This window comes from Pituophis catenifer, unplaced genomic scaffold, assembly GCF_029215685.1.
Source record: "Pituophis catenifer annectens isolate HBS135680 unplaced genomic scaffold, rPitCat1.0.hap2 SCAF_16, whole genome shotgun sequence".
Classification (NCBI taxonomy): domain Eukaryota; kingdom Metazoa; phylum Chordata; class Lepidosauria; order Squamata; family Colubridae; genus Pituophis; species Pituophis catenifer.
The window spans coordinates 19,832,667-19,859,602 of record NW_027256896.1 but is presented as its reverse complement, the minus strand read 5'-3'; the positions used below and the strand labels follow the sequence as shown (position 1 = coordinate 19,859,602).

At 48.2% G+C, this 26,936-nt stretch overlaps 1 protein-coding gene across 1 annotated transcript in view; it reads right to left on the bottom strand.

Annotated features, from left to right (window-relative positions):
* The window catches only part of MAD1L1 (mitotic arrest deficient 1 like 1), a 250,357-nt gene that overhangs the window by 193,369 nt on the left and 30,052 nt on the right, over positions 1–26,936 (bottom strand). Inside the window, 1 exon segment of the mRNA XM_070955353.1 lies at positions 15,646–15,732. Coding sequence (XP_070811454.1) covers positions 15,646–15,732 — 87 coding nt within the window.

Here is a 26,936-nt window from a genome sequence, read left to right as displayed (position 1 = left end):
TGAAGTCCACAAGTCTTAAAGGGGCCAAGGTTGGAGACCCCTGACCTAGATAATGAAGGCTGAATGAAGAGAGAATAAGCATTTCAAGTGAACGATCTACTGAAGAAACATAAAAAAATAAAAATAAAAAATAATTCAAGCACCCCTGGCAAGATGTCACCTGGGGAAAAAAAGGGGGGGGGAACAGGTGACAAATTTAAAGGACTAAATTCATGCTCTCCATTTGCTCTGTCACCTTGGGGGAAAAGCTCAGCGCTAATTACTCATTCGCTAGAGTTCACGGACGGCTTTTATAGCATTTTCTGTGGACTCCGAGAGCAAATCAGGAAATCCTCATTTCTGTTTGATTATTAGATTAAAAAGAAGAAGAAGAAAAAAGAATGACGAAAAGAATTGTTGGCCTCGGAAGGAGAAATTGTGTGAGACGAACCGAAAGGTCGGGAAAACTTCCTTAAGCGTTGTGCAAATAAATTGAGAGCTGGGGAAATATATACTGGCGGAGTCTTGTCATTTGAAGTAGAGAAATGAGCCGGGAGGGAAAGAACATTAGGAGTTTGGAATAACAGAATAAGAGAGTTGGAAGGGAGCTCCGGAGGTCTTCTAGTCCAACCTCAGGCTCGGGTAGGAAACTATTTCTTATAGGCAAAGTGAAACTAACTCCCAAAATGGACTTGTCATCTGGCAGTGAGAAGATGTACTGGTAAATGACCATTGATGTCCTCCAGAGCTGATGTTTGTGGCTGCTTCTTTCTACCTTCACAGCAGTGGTGAAATTCGAATTTTTTTTTACTACCAGTTCTGTGGGCGTGGCTTGGTGGGCGTGGTGTGGCTTGGTGGGCGTGGCAGGGGAAGGATACTGCAAAATCTCCATTTAGAGAAAGAGAATAAAATCTGCCTTTATTATTGTTTAAAAATAATTCAAGGTGGAAAATATGATTGGCCCAAAGTCAACCAGCTGATTTCCTGCCTAAGGTGGAACTAGAACTCACAGTCTCCCGGTGATAGGCAGGAAATCAGCTGGTTGACTTTGGACCAAAGGCAGGACTAGAACTCACTGTCTCCTGGTGATTGGCCCAAAGACACCTAGATGGCTTTCCTGGCTAAGGTAGGACTTGAACTCAGGATCTCTTTGTGATGGTCATTAAGCGAAGGTGGTGGTCATAAAACAAATAGTGTTTGTTAGGTGAACCCATTGTTCCCTGTGCCAGTTTTCAGCAAAACCACAGTTAAAAATGTAGTCATGGGATTGTGGAATGTTGCACCGGTAGAAACGTTAAGTGGCCCAAAGAATGGTCACCTGATCACCCTAATCCAATAGAACTCCGGATCCAGTTGTAAATCCCCCTTTTCATGTAGGTCATAACTTTGAACCGTCGCTAAGCAACCTGTCGTAAGTGGAGGGCTTTCCTGGATTAGATGTTACGAGAAGAGGATAAGTGGACGCTGGCATTCTGAAGCCCAAAGGATCCGTATAAAAACTCAAGGTGTGTTTATAGCATCTGGGTAGATGGAAGGAGTGGAAGGGGAGAATACATTCCATTTTATATTATGACTGCTTCTTCTTTTTATTTTTTTTTCTTTATTTATTAAATTTGTTTGCTGCCCATCTCGCCCCAAGGCGACTTCGGATTTCAGATTTGGCTCAGAGGCTTTCAAAGGAGAGACGTAACTTGATGTAAAACTGAAACCTCACAAAACCCGACATGGGTGCCAATTATTACTAATGAAATGCAAAGAATCTTGATGCACAGATGCCATGCATTTAATTGCCGGCTGTTGCGTTCCTTTTCTTCATATGCATAACCATTTTTCCTCTCTTTCTCTCCTTCTCTTTCTCTTTCTCACCTCTCTCTCTCCTTTCTCTCTCTTCTTCTTTCTCTCCTCTCTTGTCACTCTTTTTCTCTCCTTTCTCTTTCCTTCCTTCTTTCTCTCCTTCTTTCTCTCCTTCTCTTTCCCTCTCTCCCTTTCTCTCCTTTCTCCTCTCCTTTCCCTCTCTCCTTCTATTTCTCTTTCTCTCTCTTTCGCTCACTTTCCTTTCTCTTTTTCTCTTTCTCTCTCCTTTCTCTCTTTCCTTCCTTCTCTTTCTTTCTCTCCTTCTCTTTCCCTCTTTTTCTCTTTCGCTCACTTTCCTTTTCCTTTTTCTTTCTCTTTCTCTCTCTTCTCTCTCTCTCCTCTCTCTCACACTCTTTCTCTCCTCTTTCTCTCCTTTCTCTCTCCTTCTCTTTCTCTCACTCTCTGTCTCTTGGAGGGGGCCACTGTTTCTACAAAGAAGCAGCTGTTTCCGAGAATCTAAAACAACTCCTCAATAAGCTGGATGGGATGTTCAGAAGTCCCTTCCCAGATCCCTCTAAACAAAGAGAATAAAAACAGAGGCCAAAAGCTCCATCAAGGAGACCCCCACTAGACCCCCTCATAAAGGGGAATTTGCAAACTACTCGGCTGTTTCCTACTTCTGTATTATTTATGATGAACTGATGTTCACTTGAAATCATATGCCCGCCTTGCTTAGAAATGCAAACTTGACGTTTTGGATGTAAGAGCTGGAAAACAACATGGCCGCTTGGGACCTCCCTGACTAAATATGTTAGAACTTCACTTGATGTTCTCCAGGGAAAAGGTGCTGGTAGACCCAGTTCATACTTCAACCGATCTTCCTGGTGTTTTAAAAGCATCTTTCTTTCTTTCTTTCTTTCTTTCTTTCTTTCTTTCTTTCTTTCTTTCTTTCTTTCTTTCTTTCTTTCTTTCTTTCTTCTTTCTTTATGAGAAATGATTCAATATTCCAAGGTTGTCAGCTTGTTTCATGTTTGTTTCTCCAGGATAAAAATGTGCCATTCTCTGCATCCTTTCCCCAATTTCTTTCGTCTTCGCAACCGCTGATTTATTTACAGGTTGATCCTTCAAGAGGTAGAAAAAGTGGCCGTGTGGATGACTTGCGAGCCCCAGCCTGCAGTTCCGCGATGGACAGGCACTGGTGTTTCTCAACATTTTATGAGCAGCTATATTAAAATGAGTTAAATGTAATAAGTTTGCTCCCCTGACTACTAAAAATATAAGAGGGCAATCAAGTTAGCGGAACATAAAAATAAGTTAAGTCCTAAACATTCCCTTGCCTTCTTTCCGGTGTCATATACAATAAGCCAGATGGGCTGCAGAATAAAAGGAAATCTGGGACAATTTAAAAGGAAAAATACAACTACAGTGGTTCTCGTGTGGTGCATTTCAGGAGGCCTGAAATACACACCTTACTCCGAGGAGGAGGAGAGGAGGAATGATGATGGTGGTGCTGGGGGGGGGGAGAGGAGGAGGAGGAGGAGGAAGAAGAAGAAGAAGAAGAGGAGGAGGAGGAGGAGGAAGAAGCTTTCCCTAAGAAATGCAAACATTTATAATGAAAAGAGGAGGGGGGAAAACTGCTGAAAAACTATTAGAACAGAAGCATTTTATTCTTTTCCCCTGCAAGGTTGTGAAAACAGCATTCCAAATGTTTCTGCAGCCTAAAACTTTAAAAGAAAATGAATCAGTGTAGAAAGGAAGGAAGGAAGGAAGGAAGGAAGGAAGGAAGGAAGGAAGGAAGGAAGGAAGGAAGGAAGGAAGGAAAGAAAGAAAGAAAGAAAGAAAATCTCACAATGGGCCAGCTCAGGAGGAAACGAGCAAAGCCACAGAGCCTTTCTACATTGCGCCCCGCGTGCAACCACATCACACAATTTTCACACGGGTCAGAAGAACGAAATAGCGTCTCCTCGCCAAGCCTGTTTATCCTTCAATGTGCTGGGCCACGAAGATGAAAGTCGCAAATGTGTTACCTTGCGATGACACCGCAGAGCCAACCCCGAGCGTTAAGCCAAGGGCCAGAGAAATCCTAAGCAATACACACACAGGGGCTGTGCCGGAAGGATGCCAAATCCATAAAAGGCGTTTCTTAATTTCTAGGTCCGAACTTCAACCTCCACCCCCCTTTGGTCGTTTTAACCAGAATCCTCACTCCAAATTCCCCTTCCAATTGGTATGTGCGCACAGAGATTATTGGAAACTTCCCCTAACGCAGAGGTGGGCCACTATGGCTCTTTTATGACTTGTGGACTTCAATTCCCAGAATGCCTGAGCTAACTGGCTCAGGAATTCTGGGAGTTGAAGTCCACAAGTCATAAAAGGGCCACCCCTGCTAATGCTTTCATGAGTTTCTTGTCTGATGGAGATTCTCAATCATGGTTTGTCCCATAGGTGTTCTTTTTTTTTTTTCAAGAGGCAACTGGACTTTCTTTGTTTTTCTTTGAAGACGTTTCGCTTCTCATCCGAGAAGCTTCTTCAGTTCTGGCTGAATGGTGGAGGATGGAAGGATTTATATTCCTTGCAGTCGTCTGGTCATTGGCGCTCTTTCTGAGAGTCATTGAGGACGCTTGGAGATTTATCTGTGCCCTCGGGGTCACCTGAAGAGTGCAGAGGGGTGTGGGCACAGATAAACCTCCAAGCGGCCACGACGACTCTCAGAAAGAGCGCCAACGACCAGCTGACCCCAAGGTCACTAAACGAACTGCTGTAAATCAAGGACTGCATGTACCTGTACAATTAGCAGAATTGGCAGGATGTCTTTTCTTAAAAAATGAAGTCAGCATTGTCCTCTACGGATGCCTCAATGGGATACATGCTGGCACCCCAAAATGCAGCTCACCTTTTTGGAAAGCTGGCACAGGTTATGCTAAAAAAAAAAAAGAAAAGGCACGGACAGGCCAATCCCAAGGACCATCTGTTAAGAGGGACAGCCATAAAAACACTGCAGACGTAGCCTGCGTGACGCTCTTCGGGGAAGGGAAGGCATTAAGGGCACGTCTAACGGGCCAAGAGCGCAGCTTTCCCAGCGTGGGATCAGGAACGGAGAACAACGGGCTCCTAAGGACGCTCCCCGGGCGTCGAAATAGCAAATGCAAGCTTCACGCGCCACCCGAAATAAACGCAGGCCGCCGAGTGCAAGCTATTTACTCCGTGGCATCTAATGAAACTCTTAAATCTCAGGCCAGATGCCCACAGCTAACCAGAGAGAGCTCAGCAGATGCTTCCGATCTGCCTGGCACCGAGCCGGAAGAAGTTTGAAACGCTGGGCAGAAAATTTGCTCAGAGGGCTCCCCGGGAAGTGTATCTGTGTATGTGGGTTCCCCCACCACCACCACTTCCATATCCCCCCCCCTCCCCAAGATTGCTGAACTGGCACGAAGTTCTTCTCCAGTTCTTTTTAACTTTCCTCTGTTTCCTACGTAACGTTTTTAATCTAATTGGCACCAGGATTTATAATCTGGGCATCTCTGGCTTTGCTGCACAAAATGATGCTGGGTCGGAGAAAAAAGGGAAGAAGGAAACGAGCAAAGGCTACAAGCTCCATCTTCTGTCCGGGAGACATTCCTGCAAGCCGGAGAGAAATATTTCTTCTTTTTTTTCCCCCCCCCCCCCTTTCCGATGCACCTGCTGCTTTTTCTGTTTTCCCCCCCCACCCCCTGTGCATTTATTCCAAAGGCAGGAAATCCGCAGCTTTAAAGAAATGATTTTCTGCTCAGAGAATGGCTGCGCCACCTGACAACTTTTCTGCATAGGCAAGGGAGAATTAATCTAAAACTGAAGTGCAACAGGCACAGCTCGACTTTGAAAAGGCTAGATTAAGCAAAAAAAAAAAAAAAAAGGAAGGGAAAGGAAGGGAAGAGGGGGGTGGAAAGGGAGAGGGATGCAGTTAAGGCAGCAAAAAATTAACATTTCCCCACAATGCGAAGTTTTGTCAGGCAGCCACTCCGGTTGACACATGTTCATATCTGTCAGCATTTACATGATAAGTCCCAATTTTCAGCCATTGTTGATCAAACCAAACAAAATTTGGAAAGCAAACTTTTCAGGCCCAGATGCCGGAATAAATTATGCACATCCGTCATGTACGTTTTGGAGAAGCAAAGAAGCTTTTCTTTCTTTCTTTCTTTCTTCTTCTTTTTTTTTTTTGGATTTTTGCTACTTGCGACAATTTTGAGTATTTTGCTAGGCGCAGCTAAACAAAATTCCTTGCTAAGGAAACTTCACGAGACAGCTCGTCCTTTGCGAGATGTGAGGATACTTGGGACGGAGGGAGGAATGAAGGATAAATGGATGGAGGATGGATGGATGAAAGATGGATGGAGGATGGATGGATGAAAGATGGATGGATGGATGGATGGATGTAGAAATGGAGGATGGATTGATTGATAGAGAAATGGCTGGATGGAGGACGATGAATGGATGATGATGGCTGGATGTAGAAATGGAGAATGGATAGATTGATGGAAGGTTGGCTGAATGGAGGATGATGGATGGATGGATGGATGATGGACGGATGGATGTAGAAATGGAGGATGGATTGATTGATAGAGAGATGGCTGGATGGAGGACGATGAATGGAAGATGATGGCTGGATGTAGAAATGGAGACTGGATGGATTGATGGAGGATTGGCTGAATGGAGGATGATGGATAGATGGATGGATGTAGGATGGAGGGACTGATGGAGGGATGGCTGGATGGAAGGATGAAGATGATGGATGGATATAGAAATGGAGAATGGATGGATTGATGGAGGGTTGGCTGAGTGGAGGATGATGGCTGGATGGATGATGGCTGGATGGACGGATGGATGTAGAAATGGGGGATGGATGGATTGATGGAGGGATAGCTGGATGGAGGACGATGAATGGAAGACGATGAATGGATGAAGGAAGGAAGGATGGCTGGATAGCTGGATGTAAAAATGGAGGATGGATGGATTGATGGAGGGTTGGCTAAATGGAGGATGATGAATGGATAGATGAATGAATGGAGGATAATGGCTGGATGGCTGGATGAGGGATGGCAGGATGGAGAGATGGAGGACAGATCCATGGATAGATGAGGGAGGGAGGGAATGATACATAGAAAAATTCTATCCATGCTTGACTCAGGAAATCCACATTCCAACGTAACACATTGGGACGTAGCAGAGACATGATCCTTACACCCAAAGACACAATAACCCTAAACATTCATTTGAATGTTTACTTACTGTCACAAGTAGGAAGAACAAGTGACACTCCTGAGCCTACGTGGCCATCCGTGCAGCTTGTTCTCCAACTCCTCCAGAGCGGAAGACAGGTGACAGGCTGGCTGTGAGGTGCCTTCATCTCCGCCGCCTCTGAGCACACCTGTCATGAGGAGGGTCCCTATCACCAGGTAACTTACTAGGCGGGAAGGGCTTCTTCCCTTCTGGAGAGGAAAGAGAGACTGATTAGCTGGGGAATTTGTCAGGTTTCTGCACTGGTACCCTGGATGGCTTTTCGGACAATTTACTTTAAAGATATCATCGCATGTTATAGCTGCTCTTTAAACAGATGGAAAGCTGCTTGGTGGTGAGCAAATTCTAATATAGCTGCCAGTTCCTTCTAGAAATCCAAGTTCCTTTTTATATGTTTTTATATTGGGCTGAGAAATTATCATTCCAGCTTTAATGTATAGGTGCTCCTTTACTTACAACCGCTTGGCGACCATCTGATTAGATTAACAGAGTTGGAAGGGACCTTGTAGGTCATCTAGTCCAACCCCCTGCCCAAGCAGGAGGCCCTACACCATTTCTGACAGATGGCAATCCAATCTCTTCTTGAAAGCTTCCAGTGATGGAGCAACCGAAGGCAACTTCTGTTCCATTGGTTGATTGTTCTCACCATCAGAAAATTTCTCCTTATTTCTAGGTTGAATCTCTCCTTGGTCAGTTTCCATCCATTGTTCCTTGTCTGGCCTTCAGGTGCTTTGGAGAATAGTTTGACCCCCTTCCTCCTCTCTGTGGCAGCCCTTCAGATATTGGAAGACTGCTATCCTGTCTCCCCTGGTCCTTCTCTTCACTAGACTAGCCATGCCCAGTTCCTGCAACCGTTCATCCTATGTTTTAGCCTCCAGTCCCCTCATCATCCTGGTTGCTCTTCTCTGCACTTTTTCTAGAGTCTCCACATCTTTTTTATAGCGTGGTGACCAGAACTGGATGCAGTACTCTAGGTTTGGTCTTACTAAGGCTTTATAGAATGGTATTAGTACTTCCCTTGATCTTGATTGTTGTTGTTGTTAGTTGCGAAGTCGTGTCCGACCCATCACGACCCCATGGACAATGTTCCTCCAGGCCTTCCTGTCCTCTACCATCCTCCGGAGTCTATTTAAGCTCACGCCGACTGCTTCAGTGACTCCATCCAGCCACCTTGTTCTCTGCCGACCCCTTCTTCTTTTGCCCTCAATTGTTCCCAGCATGAGGCTCTTCTCCAATGAGTCCTTCCTTCTTATTAGGCGGCCAAAGTATTTGAGTTTCATCTTCAGGATCTGGCCTTCTAAAGAGCAGTCAGTCAGGGTTGATCTCCTCTAGGACTGACCGGTTGGATGGCCTTGCAGTCCAAGGGACTCGCAGAAGTCTTCTCCAGCACCAGAGTTCAAAGGCCTCCATTCTTTGGCGCTCAGCCTTCCTTATGGTCCAACTTTCACAGCCATCCATTGCAACTGGGAAAACCATCGCCTTGACTATACGCACTTTTGTTGGCAGGGTGATGCCTCTGCTTCTTAGTACATTGTCTAGATTGGCCATGGCTTTCCTCCCCAGGAGCAAGCTGTCAGCGTCCCAGCACTGACATATATAAAGAGAGGAGAAGCTTGAACTTTTGCCTACTAAATCCCTTTGAAGATTCTGTCTCCTCGGAGATGGGAGAGGGGGGAGACATTCCTGTGATCTGATGAAGAAGGGATGAGGAAAGTGGCTTGGAAGATAGCCAATGAGAAGCAGAGAATTGGGGATCGGAAAGGGAGGGATTGGGGGGCAAAGGTCAGTACTGACCGCGAAAGAGCCAGGATCGGATCGCTATGCTTAATAAAGAGAAAATTTCCTCAAAGATCGGCAGTTTGGAAATTCATTTATTTTGAGATAGCATCGAAACCTGACACAAGCATCTTTTAATTTCTTGGCTGCAGTCCCCACCTGCGGTGATCTTGGAGCCCAGGAAAATAAAATCTGTCACTACCTCCATTTCTTCCCCATCTATTTGCCAGGAATTGAGAGGGCCGGATGCCTTCTTGACTGTATCCCTCTGTTAAGGCAGTTTAGGATTGCATTTGCTTTCTTGGCTGCCGCTGCACACAGTTAGCTCCTATGTAGCTGGTTGTCCACGAAGACTCCAAGATCCCTCTCACAGTCACTGCTATTACGAAACCTGGTTTCACCCAGTCTATGTATGTGCTTTTGGGTTTTCTTGCCTTTCTCTACGCTGAATTTCATTTTGTTAGACTGGGCCCTGTTTGAAGTTACTACGGCACTGAAAAAGTGACTCATGACCATTTTTCACACTTACGACCGTTGCAAGCCTCCCCGTGGCCATGTGATGTACATCTGTGTTGGCCATGTGATGCTTGACAACTGACTGACATTTATGACGGTTGCAGTATGTCCCGGGGTAACGTGATCCCCTTTTGCGACCGTTCTGACGAGCGAAGTCAATGGGGGAAACCAGTTTCGCTTAACAACCGTGTGACCAGCTTAACAAGTGCAGTGATTCACTTAACAACGGTGGCAGGAAAGGTCGTAAAATGGGCAAGATTCACTCCACAAAGGTCTCGCTTAACAAGGTAAACTTTGGGCTCGATTGTGGTCGTTAAGTCAAGGACTGCCTGCATACATTTTAAGAGGAAAGATGAACCCCGATAATTCCAGGAGAACAGATGCAACTATTTGGCAGCCAAATTTTGATCACGTGACTTTGACGGTCATTAAGTGTAAGGTGGTTGTAACTTACTTTTCTCAGCATCCTCCCTGCATACAGGCAGTCCTTGCTTACTGACTGCCTCGTTTAGTGACTGTGAGCTGTATAAAAAAAAGAGTTGCAACCAATCTTCATACTTATGACCATTGCAATGTCCCGCAGTCAACCATGAAATGACCACTTACGTGATTCACTTAATGACCGAAGGGAAAGTGACCCCTGGGCCTAGCGATGGAATTTCCAGTCCCAATTGATGGTCGCTAAGCGAGGACTGCCTGTAAAAGGCATCCTGTGTTGTCTCCAGCACAGACAGTTTACATTTAGGCTAATTTTTACATCGCCACCTGAGAGTTAATAGTAATTAATCTAATTGTAATAAGTGGCTATTAGCTATGGCAAGCCAGGCAATGAAATGGAGGGCAGACGAAGCAGGGAGAGAATTAGAATTACGGCATCTGCTACTTGAGAGTCAAGCCGGTGAATCCTCGGCCTGGAATCGGAAGGGACTCGCAGCAGACGGGGAAGAAGCGGAGAGCTTTCCCTTCCAACGGTGCCAAAATAGCTCAGAGCCCCATCATTATGCTGCTGGCTGGCTGGCTTTCCACGCAACGCCTGCCAGACAGGAGAACTCCCAGGCTTGTGTCTAAACAAAGCCTAAATAAAGAACGAGAAAGAGAGAGAGAGAGAGAGAGAGAGAGAGAGAGAGAGAGAGAAGGAGGGAGGGAGGAATTGAAGAGAGAGATGAAGGAAGGAAAGCATGAAAGAGGGAGGAAGGAAGGAAGAAGATAGGAAAAGGAAGGAAGGAAGGAAGGAATTGTGAGAGATGAAGGAAAGCATGAAAGAGGGAGGAGGGAGGGAGGGAGGATCTGAGACAGATATGAAGGAAGGAATGTGTCAGCACTTCAAGCTGCATTTACTCTAGTGCTGACATAAGAAGGAGAAGCGAAGGCATCTGGAAAGGGACGTTTGACTTTTCACCTACTTATTTTCCCTGGAGATAATATCCCCTAGGAGATGGGATGGGAGGGGGGAAATTCCTTTGAGCTGGAGCGGTAGATTAGGGGTAGAATGACTTGGAAGATGGCCAATGAGTGCAGAGGAGTGGAGAAAGGAAAAGGAGGGTTTTGGGTCTGGAAGTCAGTGTTGGCTTCGATGGAGTCGGATTTAGAATGTTGTGCTTAATAAATAGGAGTTTTCCTTCAAAGACTTTGTTTGAAATGCAATTTATTTGAGACAACCTCGAAACTTGACAGAATGCATGAAAGAGGGAGGGAGGGAGGAACTGAAGGAGAGATGAAGGAAGGAAAGCATGAAAGAGGGACAGAGGGAGGAAGGAAAGAAAAAACCATTCCACCCACATTTGCAGAAACCGGAGTAAGCCAGAGATGGGACATCTACCATCAATCTTCGTTTGGGGTGAGGAAAAGAAGATTGCAAGGAAATAAGCATCTTTGCCTTTTTTTTTTTAATGAGGACAGCCTTCCATCAAGTGACAGCCGAGGTGAGACTGACTCTTCCACTGCCTGATGAGAGACGGGCACCTGTCAGCCTCACCAGGTAGACCAGTCAAGAACCGCCAGACGAACTAAATTCTGCTTTGTTCGTTAGAGCTGCGCTAACAGAACAACCTGACAATCTGAAAGGACAATTTCCCATCAGCCCGTTGACTCAGGAAGCCATGATGTTCCAGACCTCACAACAGGCCAGATTCACCCTCCATACGAGACCACAAACCAGGATCCCAAAGTGCGTCGGAATTCACACCGATCCGACTTGGTCAACCTCCTAGGACGTTTCATATCAGAGCCCAGCAGAGCGAAGATTAATTGGCTCTTTTGGAAAACAAGCAACTGACGCCCACCAGATGTGTCCGACGCCGGACAGGGATGTGGTTAAACACAAGTAACGCAACCCTTAGACAGACGAGGATAAGGAGATGGCGATTTCTCAAAGGGAAGCCGTTCCAGGAAAGAAATGAATATGCTTAATTAAACCCTTTTCCTCCTCTAATTGCTCCAAGTCTCGGCATCAGATGGATTAGCAAACACCCAGCTGTCCCCGACAGATTTTGCTGCTGGGGGTGTAAAACAAACTCAAACAAAGGCAGGGAGGCCATTCGGATGCTCGAGTCACGCTCCCGGAGCGTCACAGAAGGATTTCTTCCTCAACACCCCCCCACCCCCCACCCCAAAAATGCACAGTATAATGTTGCCAAGGAAGCTGTGCACCAACTGTCCTTGTCTTCCTCCTGATGGGGGGGGGGGGGAAGGAAGGAAGGAAGGAAGGAAGGAAGGAAGGAAGGAGAGAGAGAGAAATGGAGAGTATGAGGGAGGGAGGAAGGAGAGATGGAGAGTATGAGGGAGGGAGGAAGGAGAGATGGAGGGAGGGAGGAAGGAGAGATGGAGAGTATGAGGGAGGGAGGGAGGAGAGATGGAGGGAGGGAGGAAGGAAGGAGAGATGGAGAGTATGAGGGAGGGAGGGAAGAAGGAAGGAAGGAAGGAAGGAAGGAAGGAAGGAAGGAAGGAAGGAAGGAAGGAAGGAAGGAAAGCTGAAGTGTGGGAGGGAGGGAGGGAGGAAGGAAGGAGAGCTGAAGTGTGGGAGGGAGGGAGGAAGGAAGGAAGGAGAGATGGAGAGTATGAGGGAGGGAGGGAGGGAGGGAGGGAGGGAGGGAGGGAGGAAGGAAGGAAGGAAGGAAGGAAGGAAGGAAGGAAGGAAGGAGAGATGGAGGGAGGAAGGAAGGAAGGGGAGATGGAAGGAAGGAGGGAGGGAGGCAGGAAAGAAGGAAGGAAAGAAGGAGGGAGGGAGGGAGGGAGGGAGGGAGGGAGGGAGGGAGGGAGGGAGGGAGGAAGGAAGGAAAAGCTCTGAAGGTAAAATTCCTTTCCCAATTTATCAGCATCCGGCAGAGCCAAGAGCCAAGAGCCTTCACCATAAAGATGCTACTGGCTTCCGTGAACCGGAGAGATCATCGACAGTAACTGACACGAGAGCCAGCAGTGAAATCAAACCGTGGTGGCATTCCAAAGTAATTAATTTGACCTGGATTACAAGCAGCATTAGGAAGGGAGCCTGCTCCAAAAAGCCATCACCACTTTTGCCCGGAAAATACAACCAGGCATATTATCTTTCAAATCCACAGCTCCCTCTCTATAAAAGAGCCAGCCGACGTCTTCCAAAAAAACCATGGCTTATTCTGAATCGGTGGGCTTAATTCAGGATCTCCTCGAAAGCTTCCTCTCCCACTAGAGACCCCCGAATAATCAAATAACAATGGACCAATAACCATTTTTATCAAATGCGTCATGCGGGAAGCATCCTTATTTTAACAAGGGCAGCTGGTGTGAGTTGTCCCATGCCAACTGGACGGCGGCATAAACTGCATTTTTTTTTTACCTTAATAAAGTTCAATTCTGAAGCAGGTGAAGAGAGGCGCACTTAAGAAGCCAAGCTAGAGAAATAAGATTGATTCCGCTCTCATTCCAAAGCGGGGAGAATTGAACTGGGGCCCAGCGGGAAGCGGGGGAGCAGCGCTATATATCAGGAGTCTCCAACCTTGGCAGCTTTCAGACTTGTGGAAAGCTGGCTGAGGAATTCTGGGAGTTGAAGTCCACAAGTCTGAAAGTTGCCAAGGTTGCAGACCCCTGCTATATATTGTCAATATTCAGGTGGACCGACAGGGCTGACGTCAAATGCCGTCCTCAAATTGCGGCCACTTGTTCAGCAACTGTTGGAAGTTACAACGGCACTGAAAAAAGGGACTGGCAACCCGTCCTTGCATCTACAACTGCAGCAGCATCCTCACGGTCACATGATTGGGGCATGTTGTAGCCTGTCGGCCACTGGCCCCTCCGGCAGCCAGAGAGAGAGAGAGGGCTCTGCATCGGAGGCAGAGAGGGGGCCAGGGCCGTCTAACAGTTATCAGCTGCCTTCGGAGTCAGACATCAGTGAGGCAGAGGAACAGCTGGAGCCTGTTCCCAGAGTTGCCAGATGAAGGGAACAGCTAAAGAACAAGGGGCGACTCAGGAGTAAAGCCACAGGTGGACGGTGAACGGCCCGTCCCAGAGGGAATAAAGAGGAGCGAAAGGGGAGGGGAGTTTGCAGGAGACAATTAGTTCGCTTAATTGGTTCGTGACTCTCGGAGACTCCTTGCCAAGTTTTGAAGATATCGACCTGGCAGCTCTCCAAGCCAGAGAAGGTCTATGACTGTAAATTCTCTCTTGAAAGACTTTGCGGGATGTGAATGAGAAGAATTCACAGTAACTTAATAAAAAAGGGGGTTTTTGAGCCTGCTTCGTGCTCTTGGGAATCCTAGGTCAGAACAACCACCAAGAAAGTCCAGTTGCCTTTTAGAGAAGGGCCTTTGGGAGAACCATGACATGGATGACCGAGGATCTCCACAGATATCCTTCTTCTGAAGATAAAGCCAAAACAGAGGCCATCTCGGACCTTAACGAAAAACCAGCCCACGCCAATGGGATGACCATGCAACTCTGACCCAAACTGGTTTTCTGTAGCATCCAGAAACCTACGTGGAAATGCCCTCCCCCCCCCCAGGTGAAGTTCTCCTTAAAGATCCACCGGAAAAAGCAGCCGAGAACATGCTATGAAACTCCTAACACGTCTTTGGAAGAAGTAGAGCACATCCTTGCAAGTTCATCTAGCTATAATCACTTATGATTGCACACAGTGGACACCAAATAATAAAAGGGATGTGCGCGCTTCCCACTCAGAGAGCCAAAAGGGGGTAGCAGCAATAACCAAGAATTAATTAAGACGATGCGGTTTGCTTGCTTGGTATAAACGGGCTTGGTTGCCATCACAATGGGAGCTTCAGGAGCGGGGCTGCTGCTAAACTACATCTTCCCCCTCCGGAGTCGTAAGTCGTGGAATATCACTAAATCTACAGAATATCACGGACAACTCTACCGTTTCTCGCTCCGAGATGTAATGTACTTTTCGGACATAATGTCCTCAAGATGAAATCCAAACAACCGATGAAATGCAAACCACAGACAGTACGGCCCACAAAGAAATACGTACCGAGGGTAAGATCCTAAAAAAATGTATTTTAACATTACAAAAAAAAAAAAAAAATTAAATAAAACAAATTCTTCCACTGCTGAAACTTAATGAAAAGCATGTTTGATTGATGGTGTTTGGTAAAACGAGCTGGACATTTTGGGCGCTAGCAATAGCACTTAGACTTATATACCGCTTCACAGTGCTTTTACAGCCCTTTACACAGTGCTTTTACAGCAGTTTACAGAGTCAGCCTCTTGCCCCGCCAACAATCTGGGTCCTCATTTTACCCACCTTGGGAAGGATGGAAGGCTGAGTCAACCTTGAGCTGGTCAGGATCGAACTTCTGACAGTGAGAAATGAGTTAGCCTGCAATACTGCAGTCTAACCATTGCGCAACCACAGCTCTTAAAGAGAGCAATTGCACTTAGATTTATATGCCGCTTCACAGTGCTTTACAGCCCTCTCTAAGCGGTTTACAACATCTTGCCCCCAACAATCTAATCTGTTCTGTTTCTGTTTGTTTCTGTTTGTTTCTGTTTCTGTTTCTGTTTCTGTTTCTGTTTCTGTTTGTTTCTGTTTCTGTTTCTGTTTCTGTTTCTGTTTCCGTTTCCGTTTCTATTTCTATTGACGTGGCCCAACCGCCTTTTCCCAACTTAAAAAAGCAGAGGTGGGCTATTGCTTGGCCTCCTGACCACATTTCTAGAGCTCAGTGAGGATGTGATAATAGAGAGTACCATCTTTCTGTCTCACCTGGGCAGAGAAGCCAATCAGTAACAGCAGCAGCTGGGGATTAACGGAGGTGCGCCTTGTTCTCAAAACATCAGAAGGACAATTAACCCAGTTAGAAATGCAAAGTCCTTTACCTGCTCGAGATGGCCGCATTCTGCTCTTTCAGGATCAGCTCCCGTTGCTGAAGGCCAATGATGTGCCTGGAGAGATCGTCGGGGCTCCTGAATAATTGGGAGAGAGGAAGAGGGATGAGCAGGCTGAAGGGTTAAAAAAAAAACAGCACCTTCTTCTTCGATCGGAAAGGCCCGGATGGATGGCTACACGGGGATTAGGAGGGGGATGTAAAATGACAGTTATAGGATATTTAAACAATTTGGGTTATGGATGGGTGGGTGGGAGGGAGGGAAGGAGGGAGAAAGGAAGGAAGAGACAGAGAGGGAAAGAGAAAGAGAAAGAAAGAAAGAAAGAAAGAAAGAAAGAAAGAAAGAAAGAAAGAAAGAAAAGAAAAGAAAGAAAGAAAGAAAGAAAGTTGAGAGAGGAGGAAAGAGAGGAAGGAAGGAATAGACAGAGAGAGAAAGAGAGAGAAAGAAAGAGAAAGAAAGAAGAAAGAGAAAGAGAAAGAAAGAAAGAAAAGAAAGAAGGTGAGAGGAGAAAAGAAAGAAAGAAAGAGGAGGAAAGAGAGGAAGGAAGGAAGGAAAAGGAGGGAGGGAGGGAGGAAAAAAGGAAGGTAAAGGAGGGAGCGAGGGGAGGGAGGGAGGAAGGAAAAAGTGAGGGAGATATGAAGGACAGAAAGCATGAAAGAGGGAGGGAACGAGGAGGGAAGGAGATAGGAATGAGAACCAAAGGCTGCTGAAGGCTGTTGAACCGAAGGCTGCCAAGGATTCCCGTAGGAAGATTTCTGTCTCGTTGACGGATACAGCTTAGTTCTCGACTTATAACACTTCATTTAGCGACCGTTCCAAAGTTACCAGGGGATTGAAAAGAAGGGACTTAAGGCCGTTAGAAGACTAGAAGACCTCCGAGGGCCCTTCCAGCCCTAGGATTTTATGGTTGAGCAGGGGGGTTGGACTAGAAGACCTCCAAGGGCCCTTCCAGCCCTAGGATTCTATGGTTGAGCAGGGGGTTAGACTAGAAGACCTCCGAGGGCCCTTCCAGCCCTAGGATTCTATGGTTGAGCAAGGGGTTGGACTAGAAGACTTCCGAGGGCCCTTCCAGCCCTAGGATTCTATGACTGAGCAGGGGGTTGGACTAGAAGACCTCCGAGGGCCCTTCCAGCCCTAGGATTCTATGGTTGAGCAGGGGGTTGGACCTCCTAGAAGACCTCCGAGGGCCCTTCCAAACCTAGGATTCTATGGTTGAGCAAGGGGTTGGACTAGAAGACTTCCGAGGGCCCTTCCAGCCCTAGGATTCTATGACTGAGCAGGGGGTTGGACTAGAAGACCTCCAAGGACCCTTCCAGCCCTAGGATTCTATGACTGAGCAGGGGGTTGGACTAGAAGACCTCCGAGGGCCCTTCCAACCCTAGGATTCTATGGTTAAGCAGGGGGTTGGACTAGAAGACCTCCGAGGGCCCTTCCAGCCCTAGGATTCTATGACTGAGCAGGGGGTTGGACTAGAAGACCTCCGAGGGCCCTTCCAGCCCTAGGATTCTATGGTTGAGCAGGGGGTTGGACCTCCTAGAAGACCTCCGAGGGCCCTTCCAGCCCTAGGATTCTATGGTTGAGCAGGGGGTTGGACCTCCTAGAAGACCTCCGAGGGCCCTTCCAGCCCTAGGATTCTATGGTTGAGCAAGGGGTTGGACTAGAAGACCTCCAAGGGCCTTTCCAGCCCTAGGATTCTATGACTGAGCAGGGGGTTGGACTAGAAGACCTCCAAGGGCCCTTCCAGCCCTAGGATTCTATGACTGAGCAGGGGGTTGGACTAGAAGACCTCCAAGGGCCCTTCCAGCCCTAGGATTCTATGGTTGAGCAGGGGGTTAGACTAGAAGACCTCCGAGGGCCCTTCCAAACCTAGGATTCTATGGTTGAGCAAGGGGTTGGACTAGAAGACTTCCGAGGGCCCTTCCAGCCCTAGGATTCTATGACTGAGCAGGGGGTTGGACTAGAAGACCTCCGAGGGCCCTTCCAGCCCTAGGATTCTATGGTTGAGCAGGGGGTTGGACCTCCTAGAAGACCTCCGAGGGCCCTTCCAGCCCTAGGATTCTATGGTTGAGCAAGGGGTTGGACTAGAAGACTTCCGAGGGCCCTTCCAGCCCTAGGATTCTATGGTTGAGCAGGGGGTTGGACTAGAAGACCTCCGAGGGCCTTTCCAGCCCTAGGATTCTATGGTTGAGCAGGGGGTTGGACCTCCTAGAAGACCTCCGAGGGCCCTTCCAAACCTAGGATTCTATGGTTGAGCAAGGGGTTGGACTAGAAGACTTCCGAGGGCCCTTCCAGCCCTAGGATTCTATGACTGAGCAGGGGGTTGGACTAGAAGACCTCCGAGGGCCCTTCCAGCCCTAGGATTCTATGGTTGAGCAGGGGGTTGGACTAGAAGACCTCCGAGGGCCTTTCCAGCCCTAGGATTCTATGGTTGAGCAGGGGGTTGGACCTCCTAGAAGACCTCCGAGGGCCCTTCCAGCCCTAGGATTCTATGGTTGAGCAAGGGGTTGGACTAGAAGACCTCCAAGGGCCTTTCCAGCCCTAGGATTCTATGACTGAGCAGGGGGTTGGACTAGAAGACCTCCAAGGGCCCTTCCAGCCCTAGGATTCTATGACTGAGCAGGGGGTTGGACTAGAAGACCTCCAAGGGCCCTTCCAGCCCTAGGATTCTATGGTTGAGCAGGGGGTTAGACTAGAAGACCTCCGAGGGCCCTTCCAAACCTAGGATTCTATGGTTGAGCAAGGGGTTGGACTAGAAGACTTCCGAGGGCCCTTCCAGCCCTAGGATTCTATGACTGAGCAGGGGGTTGGACTAGAAGACCTCCGAGGGCCCTTCCAGCCCTAGGATTCTATGGTTGAGCAGGGGGTTGGACCTCCTAGAAGACCTCCGAGGGCCCTTCCAGCCCTAGGATTCTATGGTTGAGCAAGGGGTTGGACTAGAAGACTTCCGAGGGCCCTTCCAGCCCTAGGATTCTATGGTTGAGCAGGGGGTTGGACTAGAAGACCTCCGAGGGCCTTTCCAGCCCTAGGATTCTATGGTTGAGCAGGGGGTTGGACCTCCTAGAAGACCTCCGAGGGCCCTTCCAGCCCTAGGATTCTATGGTTGAGCAGGGGGTTGGACCTCCTAGAAGACCTCCGAGGGCCCTTCCAGCCCTAGGATTCTATGGTTGAGCAAGGGGTTGGACTAGAAGACTTCCGAGGGCCCTTCCAGCCCTAGGATTCTATGGTTGAGCAGGGGGTTGGACCTCCTAGAAGACCTCCGAGGGCCTTTCCAGCCCTAGGATTCTATGGTTGAGCAGGGGGTTGGACCTCCTAGAAGACCTCCAAGGGCCCTTCCAGCCCTAGGATTCTATGACTGAGCAGGGGGTTGGACTAGAAGACCTCCGAGGGCCCTTCCAGCCCTAGGATTCTATGACTGAGCAGGGGGTTGGACTAGAAGACCTCCGAGGGCCCTTCCAGCCCTAGGATTCTATGACTGAGCAGGGGGTTGGACTAGAAGACCTCCAAGGACCCTTCCAGCCCTAGGATTCTATGACTGAGCAGGGGGTTGGACTAGAAGACCTCCGAGGGCCCTTCCAGCCCTAGGATTCTATGGTTGAGCAGGGGGTTGGACCTCCTAGAAGACCTCCAAGGGCCCTTCCAGCCCTAGGATTCTATGACTGAGCAGGGGGTTGGACTAGAAGACCTCCGAGGGCCCTTCCAGCCCTAGGATTCTATGACTGAGCAGGGGGTTGGACTAGAAGACCTCCGAGGACCCTTCCAGCCCTAGGATTCTATGACTGAGCAGGGGGTTGGACTAGAAGACCTCCAAGGACCCTTCCAGCCCTAGGATTCTATGACTGAGCAGGGGGTTGGACTAGAAGACCTCCGAGGGCCCTTCCAACCCTAGGATTCTATGGTTGAGCAGGGGGTTGGACTAGAAGACCTCCGAGGGCCCTTCCAGCCCTAGGATTCTATGACTGAGCAGGGGGTTGGACTAGAAGACCTCCAAGGGCCCTTCCAGCCCTAGGATTCTATGACTGAGCAGGGGGTTGGACTAGAAGACCTCCGAGGGCCCTTCCAGCCCTAGGATTCTATGGTTGAGCAGGGGGTTGGACCTCCTAGAAGACCTCCGAGGGCCCTTCCAAACCTAGGATTCTATGGTTGAGCAAGGGGTTGGACTAGAAGACCTCCGAGGGCCCTTCCAGCCCTAGGATTCTATGGTTGAGCAGGGGGTTGGACTAGAAGACCTCCGAGGGCCCTTCCAGCCCTAGGATTCTATGGTTGAGCAAGGGGTTGGACTAGAAGACTTCCGAGGGCCCTTCCAGCCCTAGGATTCTATGGTTGAGCAGGGGGTTGGACTAGAAGACCTCAGAGGGCCCTTCCAGCCCTAGGATTCTATGACTGAGCAGGGGGTTGGACTAGAAGACCTCCGAGGGCCCTTCCAGCCCTAGGATTCTATGGTTGAGCAGGGGGTTGGACCTCCTAGAAGACCTCCGAGGGCCCTTCCAGCCCTAGGATTCTATGGTTGAGCAAGGGGTTGGACTAGAAGACTTCCGAGGGCCCTTCCAGCCCTAGGATTCTATGGTTGAGCAGGGGGTTGGACCTCCTAGAAGACCTCCGAGGGCCTTTCCAGCCCTAGGATTCTATGGTTGAGCAGGGGGTTGGACCTCCTAGAAGACCTCCAAGGGCCCTTCCAGCCCTAGGATTCTATGACTGAGCAGGGGGTTGGACTAGAAGACCTCCGAGGGCCCTTCCAGCCCTAGGATTCTATGACTGAGCAGGGGGTTGGACTAGAAGACCTCCGAGGGCCCTTCCAGCCCTAGGATTCTATGACTGAGCAGGGGGTTGGACTAGAAGACCTCCAAGGACCCTTCCAGCCCTAGGATTCTATGACTGAGCAGGGGGTTGGACTAGAAGACCTCCGAGGGCCCTTCCAACCCTAGGATTCTATGGTTGAGCAGGGGGTTGGACCTCCTAGAAGACCTCCAAGGGCCCTTCCAGCCCTAGGATTCTATGGTTGAGCAAGGGGTTGGACTAGAAGACTTCCGAGGGCCCTTCCAGCCCTAGGATTCTATGGTTGAGCAGGGGGTTGGACTAGAAGACCTCCAAGGGCCCTTCCAGCCCTAGGATTCTATGACTGAGCAGGGGGTTGGACTAGAAGACCTCCAAGGACCCTTCCAGCCCTAGGATTCTATGACTGAGCAGGGGGTTGGACTAGAAGACCTCCGAGGGCCCTTCCAACCCTAGGATTCTATGGTTGAGCAGGGGGTTGGACCTCCTAGAAGACCTCCAAGGGCCCTTCCAGCCCTAGGATTCTATGGTTGAGCAAGGGGTTGGACTAGAAGACTTCCGAGGGCCCTTCCAGCCCTAGGATTCTATGACTGAGCAGGGGGTTGGACTAGAAGACCTCCAAGGACCCTTCCAGCCCTAGGATTCTATGACTGAGCAGGGGGTTGGACTAGAAGACCTCCGAGGGCCCTTCCAGCCCTAGGATTCTATGGTTGAGCAGGGGGTTGGACCTCCTAGAAGACCTCCAAGGGCCCTTCCAGCCCTAGGATTCTATGACTGAGCAGGGGGTTGGACTAGAAGACCTCCGAGGGCCCTTCCAGCCCTAGGATTCTATGACTGAGCAGGGGGTTGGACTAGAAGACCTCCGAGGACCCTTCCAGCCCTAGGATTCTATGACTGAGCAGGGGGTTGGACTAGAAGACCTCCAAGGACCCTTCCAGCCCTAGGATTCTATGACTGAGCAGGGGGTTGGACTAGAAGACCTCCGAGGGGCCCTTCCAACCCTAGGATTCTATGGTTGAGCAGGGGGTTGGACTAGAAGACCTCCGAGGGCCCTTCCAGCCCTAGGATTCTATGACTGAGCAGGGGGTTGGACTAGAAGACCTCCAAGGGCCCTTCCAGCCCTAGGATTCTATGACTGAGCAGGGGGTTGGACTAGAAGACCTCCGAGGGCCCTTCCAGCCCTAGGATTCTATGGTTGAGCAGGGGGTTGGACTAGAAGACCTCCGAGGGCCTTTCCAGCCCTAGGATTCTATGGTTGAGCAGGGGGTTGGACCTCCTAGAAGACCTCCGAGGGCCCTTCCAAACCTAGGATTCTATGGTTGAGCAAGGGGTTGGACTAGAAGACCTCCGAGGGCCCTTCCAGCCCTAGGATTCTATGGTTGAGCAGGGGGTTGGACTAGAAGACCTCCGAGGGCCCTTCCAGCCCTAGGATTCTATGGTTGAGCAAGGGGTTGGACTAGAAGACTTCCGAGGGCCCTTCCAGCCCTAGGATTCTATGGTTGAGCAGGGGGTTGGACTAGAAGACCTCCGAGGGCCCTTCCAGCCCTAGGATTCTATGACTGAGCAGGGGGTTGGACTAGAAGACCTCCGAGGGCCCTTCCAGCCCTAGGATTCTATGGTTGAGCAGGGGGTTGGACCTCCTAGAAGACCTCCGAGGGCCCTTCCAGCCCTAGGATTCTATGGTTGAGCAAGGGGTTGGACTAGAAGACTTCCGAGGGCCCTTCCAGCCCTAGGATTCTATGGTTGAGCAGGGGGTTGGACCTCCTAGAAGACCTCCGAGGGCCTTTCCAGCCCTAGGATTCTATGGTTGAGCAGGGGGTTGGACCTCCTAGAAGACCTCCAAGGGCCCTTCCAGCCCTAGGATTCTATGACTGAGCAGGGGGTTGGACTAGAAGACCTCCGAGGGCCCTTCCAGCCCTAGGATTCTATGACTGAGCAGGGGGTTGGACTAGAAGACCTCCGAGGGCCCTTCCAGCCCTAGGATTCTATGACTGAGCAGGGGGTTGGACTAGAAGACCTCCAAGGACCCTTCCAGCCCTAGGATTCTATGACTGAGCAGGGGGTTGGACTAGAAGACCTCCGAGGACCCTTCCAGCCCTAGGATTCTATGGTTGAGCAGGGGGTTGGACCTCCTAGAAGACCTCCGAGGGCCCTTCCAGCCCTAGGATTCTATGACTGAGCAGGGGGTTGGACTAGAAGACCTCCGAGGACCCTTCTAACTCTGTTATTCTGCCCATATGACAAAGTGATCCTTTTTTTTCTTACTTGTGTGGCTGTCTCTGAAATAAACCCATCTGCCCTCCTTCCCAGGCTGATAAGGAGACAATTAACATTTGATGTAGATGTTCCTTTAGCAACTTTACCCTTCGGCCTTTTTTTTTTTTTTTTTAACAAGATGAATCTGTATAATCAATTGTTGACCATTAGACATTAGAAGCATAAAATGGAAAAGGAGATGATTAACCGAGGAAACCTAATAGAAATCACGCAATTTTAGAGAGGATTTTATATATATATATATTAAAAAGAAGGTTAGAGAGATTTAATTGCCTGCATCTAATTCCGTTCCTTCAATTCAAGGGTCAGCCGTAGTAGAATTCAAGCCCATCTCATTAAAATTAGCCATAGGCTCACCAGAGACAGAAGGACAAGCTAATATAGCATAGAGCCTTGGTGGCAAAGCAGACTAAAGCACTGTTAAGTAGCACCAGCTGCCTGCAATTACTGCAAGTTCGAATCTCACCAGGCTCAAGGTTGACTCAGCCTTCCATCCTTCAGAGGAAGGTAAAATGAGGACCCGGATTCTGGGGGCAATAAGCTGACTTTGTATTAAAAAAAGAACACCGCATGGGGGGGCCGAAAGCCCTACTAAGCAGGGATATACAAAAGTATGAAGGCTATTGCTTAATGCATTGTAAGCCGCCCTGAGTCTCCGGAGAAGGGCGGCATATAAATCGAACCAATAAATAAATAAATAAATAAATAAATTTCCTACCCAAGGAAAAAAGGGAAGTTTTAAGATAACTTGTTCTGTAAAACAAGACAGATATGCGTGCAGAGGGTTTTTTTTAAAAAAAAAAAAAGACAGGCCACGAATAGGAGAACGTGAAAATTTGTACCCCCAGCGCCGTAAATATCAGATATAGCTTGTCTTGATTTTCGTGTGCAGCGTAGGAAAAACAAAGCCAAGTTTGGTTTACTGAATAAATCTTGTTAAAACAAGCACGGGTTTAGCAGGATTTGCGACTTGAGGCTATAAATATGAAAAGGGACACCGATCGCGTAAAGGAGACAAATTTCGTTTTATTTACACCTGTTTGAGCTTTCTGCACGAGGGGTTGTGCAGAATTTCTGGAGGCCCAACCTTTTAAGGTTACTCCGAAGTGGACTTTCTGGAGACATTTTGCTTCTTGGAACTTTAGATTAAAATCAAGGAATGTGGCATTTAATATGCCGCAGACGCAAAACAAAACAAATTATGATTCATGTATTCATATAAGGGTCAGTAAATTCGCCGTTTCCCTGTTTTGACTGAACCAATGAATCATAAGCACAGAAAGCATTTTTCTACATCAATAATAGCACTCCTGACAAAGCTACTTCCTCCTCATTATGGGGGGGGGGGGCAGAAACATTTAGATTACAGAGGGAGAGATTAGGTCTGTATGTTCATATTAGGCTATCATTAGTTTTAGGCAGGAAAATACATAAATCATACTTAAAAGCAAAGCTCCCAACAGATCCTTCCAAGTACAGCTAATTCTAAGCGCTGTCATTTGAAAAGGATGATGAAATTTTAAAACCACTCCAAGTGACGCGTTAACTTGGTGGCAGGGAGCCCTTAACTGATGTTGCGCATTTGGTCTGGAAAACAAGGAGTACAGTGGTCTAAAGCACCCTGTTATTAACACAGCTGCCTGCAATTACTGCTGGTTCAAATCTCTCCAAGGCTCAAGGTTGACTCAGCCTTCCATCCTTTCTAAGGTAGGTAAATTGAGGACCCAGTTTGTGGGGGCAATAAGCTGACTTTGTATAAATATACAAAAGTATGAAGGCTATTGCTTAACGCATTGTAAGACGCCCTGAGTCTCCGGAGAAGGGCGGCATATAAATCAAATTTAAAAAAAAAAAACAATTCCCAAAATTGGCTTACGAAGGAAAAGCCGTAAAACCCTGGCTCAGATTTCACTTTGGGTTCACGAGGGCTGCGCCCTAAGATTCGGTCTCTACCTCCCAGGCGAGTGTGCTACTAACCATTTAGTATTTGCAAGTGATGAAGCCGGACGGGGAGGGAGAAAGGAAGAAAGAAGCTGTCGTTTGTGAGACAAAAGATTTGTTCCAGTTGTCTGAAGCGGTGTAGGGTTTCCTGCCTAAGCAGGGGGTTGGACTAGAAGACCTCCGAGGGTCCCTTCCAACTCTGTGATTCTAAATAAAGTAAGACAAGGTGCTCCAGCTCACTCAGCGCAAAGGACAAATTGTGGGAGATGAAGCGATGAAGAGTTTCTGCTCATAAAATGGCAATCGTATCTCTGTAAAAGCCCAATTTGTCTGTCTCTTAGCCAGAGGGATGGATCACAACAACTGTTCTCCCGTCGTGTGTCACCACAGCCTCCAGAACCAAGAGGTGAACAGTAGATAAGGCAACCCAGGGCAATTTCATCCTGCTTTTTACAAGTCCCGTTAAGACACATTTCTGGGCTCCGCTACAGAAAATAATGATCCATTCATAAATAATTGAATGGAAGCAGGCGAATTCCAGACACATGTTAGATGCCTCGGAAAAAGGATGAGGTGAATTATCTCTTCATTGCGAGAGAACACTCTAGACCAGTGACAGCGTACCTTTTTGCCATCAGGTGCCAAAAGTGGGGGGAGCACGGGGGTGTGTCGTGCGCGTGTCCACACCCATAATTCTTTGCACCCTGCACATGCGCACGCGACAACCCCCACACTCCCCCCCCCGCTTTTGGCACAGTGGTAGGCCTGTTTTTTGCTCTCACCAGGCTCCAGAGCCTTTCTAGGAGCCTGGGGAGGACCAAAGATACGACAAGGAGAGAACAAGATACGACAGATCTTTGTCTGATGTTTGACTGAGCGGTCAACCCAGGGGTTGAAATTCAGCAGGTTCTGACAGGTTCTGGAGAACCGGTAGCGAAGCTTAACAGCTGAGGAATTCTGGGAGTTGAAGTCCACAAGCCTTAAAATCCCCAAGTTTGGAGACCCCTCTTCTAGTCCCACGAAGCTCCAAGACCCTCACCAGATTCTGTCACCGGAATTTGTCAGCAAAGCATCTTAAAGCTACCAAGGTTGAGAAACACTGGTCTATCCAAACATCTCTGCTTGTTAGTATAGTGTAAGTTCTCCGCAAGAGACCCAGGTTTTTCTCCGTTATAACTGTACCTATCGAAGTCATAATTAAGGGGCTGTTCTTGGCACAGGAAGCCGGTATCTCGGCATCGGGTAGTACATTTAAAAAAAAAAAACAGATTTCTGGGTTGTTCAGCCACGCCATCCTCAGCATGGATGGCTCTGCTCACAAGCATACCGACTAGTGATTTAGGAGAGGCAGCTGATGTCAGTGTCTTAACAGCAAAAAGGAAAAAAGAAAAAAAAATCACAGTCACGATATCGTAAATCTGAATCTAGAATCTCCCAACCGTTATAAATCAATGGCTGGAATGCAATTATGCAAAAGGCTGAACTTCTATTTTCACTGGGACCTATAAATTATTTTGGGGGATAACAACCGGGCGTTTTAATTTCAAATGCAAATAGGAAAGAGGCATCGGAGCTCTAGAAGAAGATTGGAAACAGTTAAAGAAGGAAGGGTTGGGGTTTTTTTTTTTAAAAAAAAAAAATAGTAACCTAGGTAACCTTGAAGGAGGTTTTCACAAAATCCGGGAGATATTTAAGATTAGGTAGGTAGATATTATAGATAGATAGATAGATAGATAGATAGATAGATAGATAGATAGATAGATAGATAGATGATAGATTTATTTATTTAGCGTATGGCACGTGTTAGCCAGGGATCACTGAGGTGGCCTTCTCAGGCGGTATTATCTTTACCCAGGGGACACCTGAATGCCAGTAGGCAATCAGGGGAGGCTCCTTTCTTGTCCCGCCGCCGTTTATTCGCTCACGGGAATCGAGCCGCCAAGCTGTCGACCTTAGTGGCACGCAGACCCAGCGTCTTACCACGTGAGCCACCGCGGCCCCTATAGGTAGAGAGGGAGAGGGGGGGGAGAGGGAGATAGAGGGGGAAGTGGATGATAGATACGATAGATAGATAGATAGATAGATAGATAGATAGATAGATAGATAGATAGATAGATAGATAGATAGATAGGATAGATAAATAGAGAGAGAGATAGGGAGGGAGGGAAGATAGAGAGAGAGAGATAGGGAGGGAGGGAAGGAAGAGAGAGAGAGATAGGGAGGGAGGGAAGAGAGAGAGAGATAGGGAGGGAGGGAAGATAGAGAGAGAAATAGGGAGGGAGGGAGAGAAGATA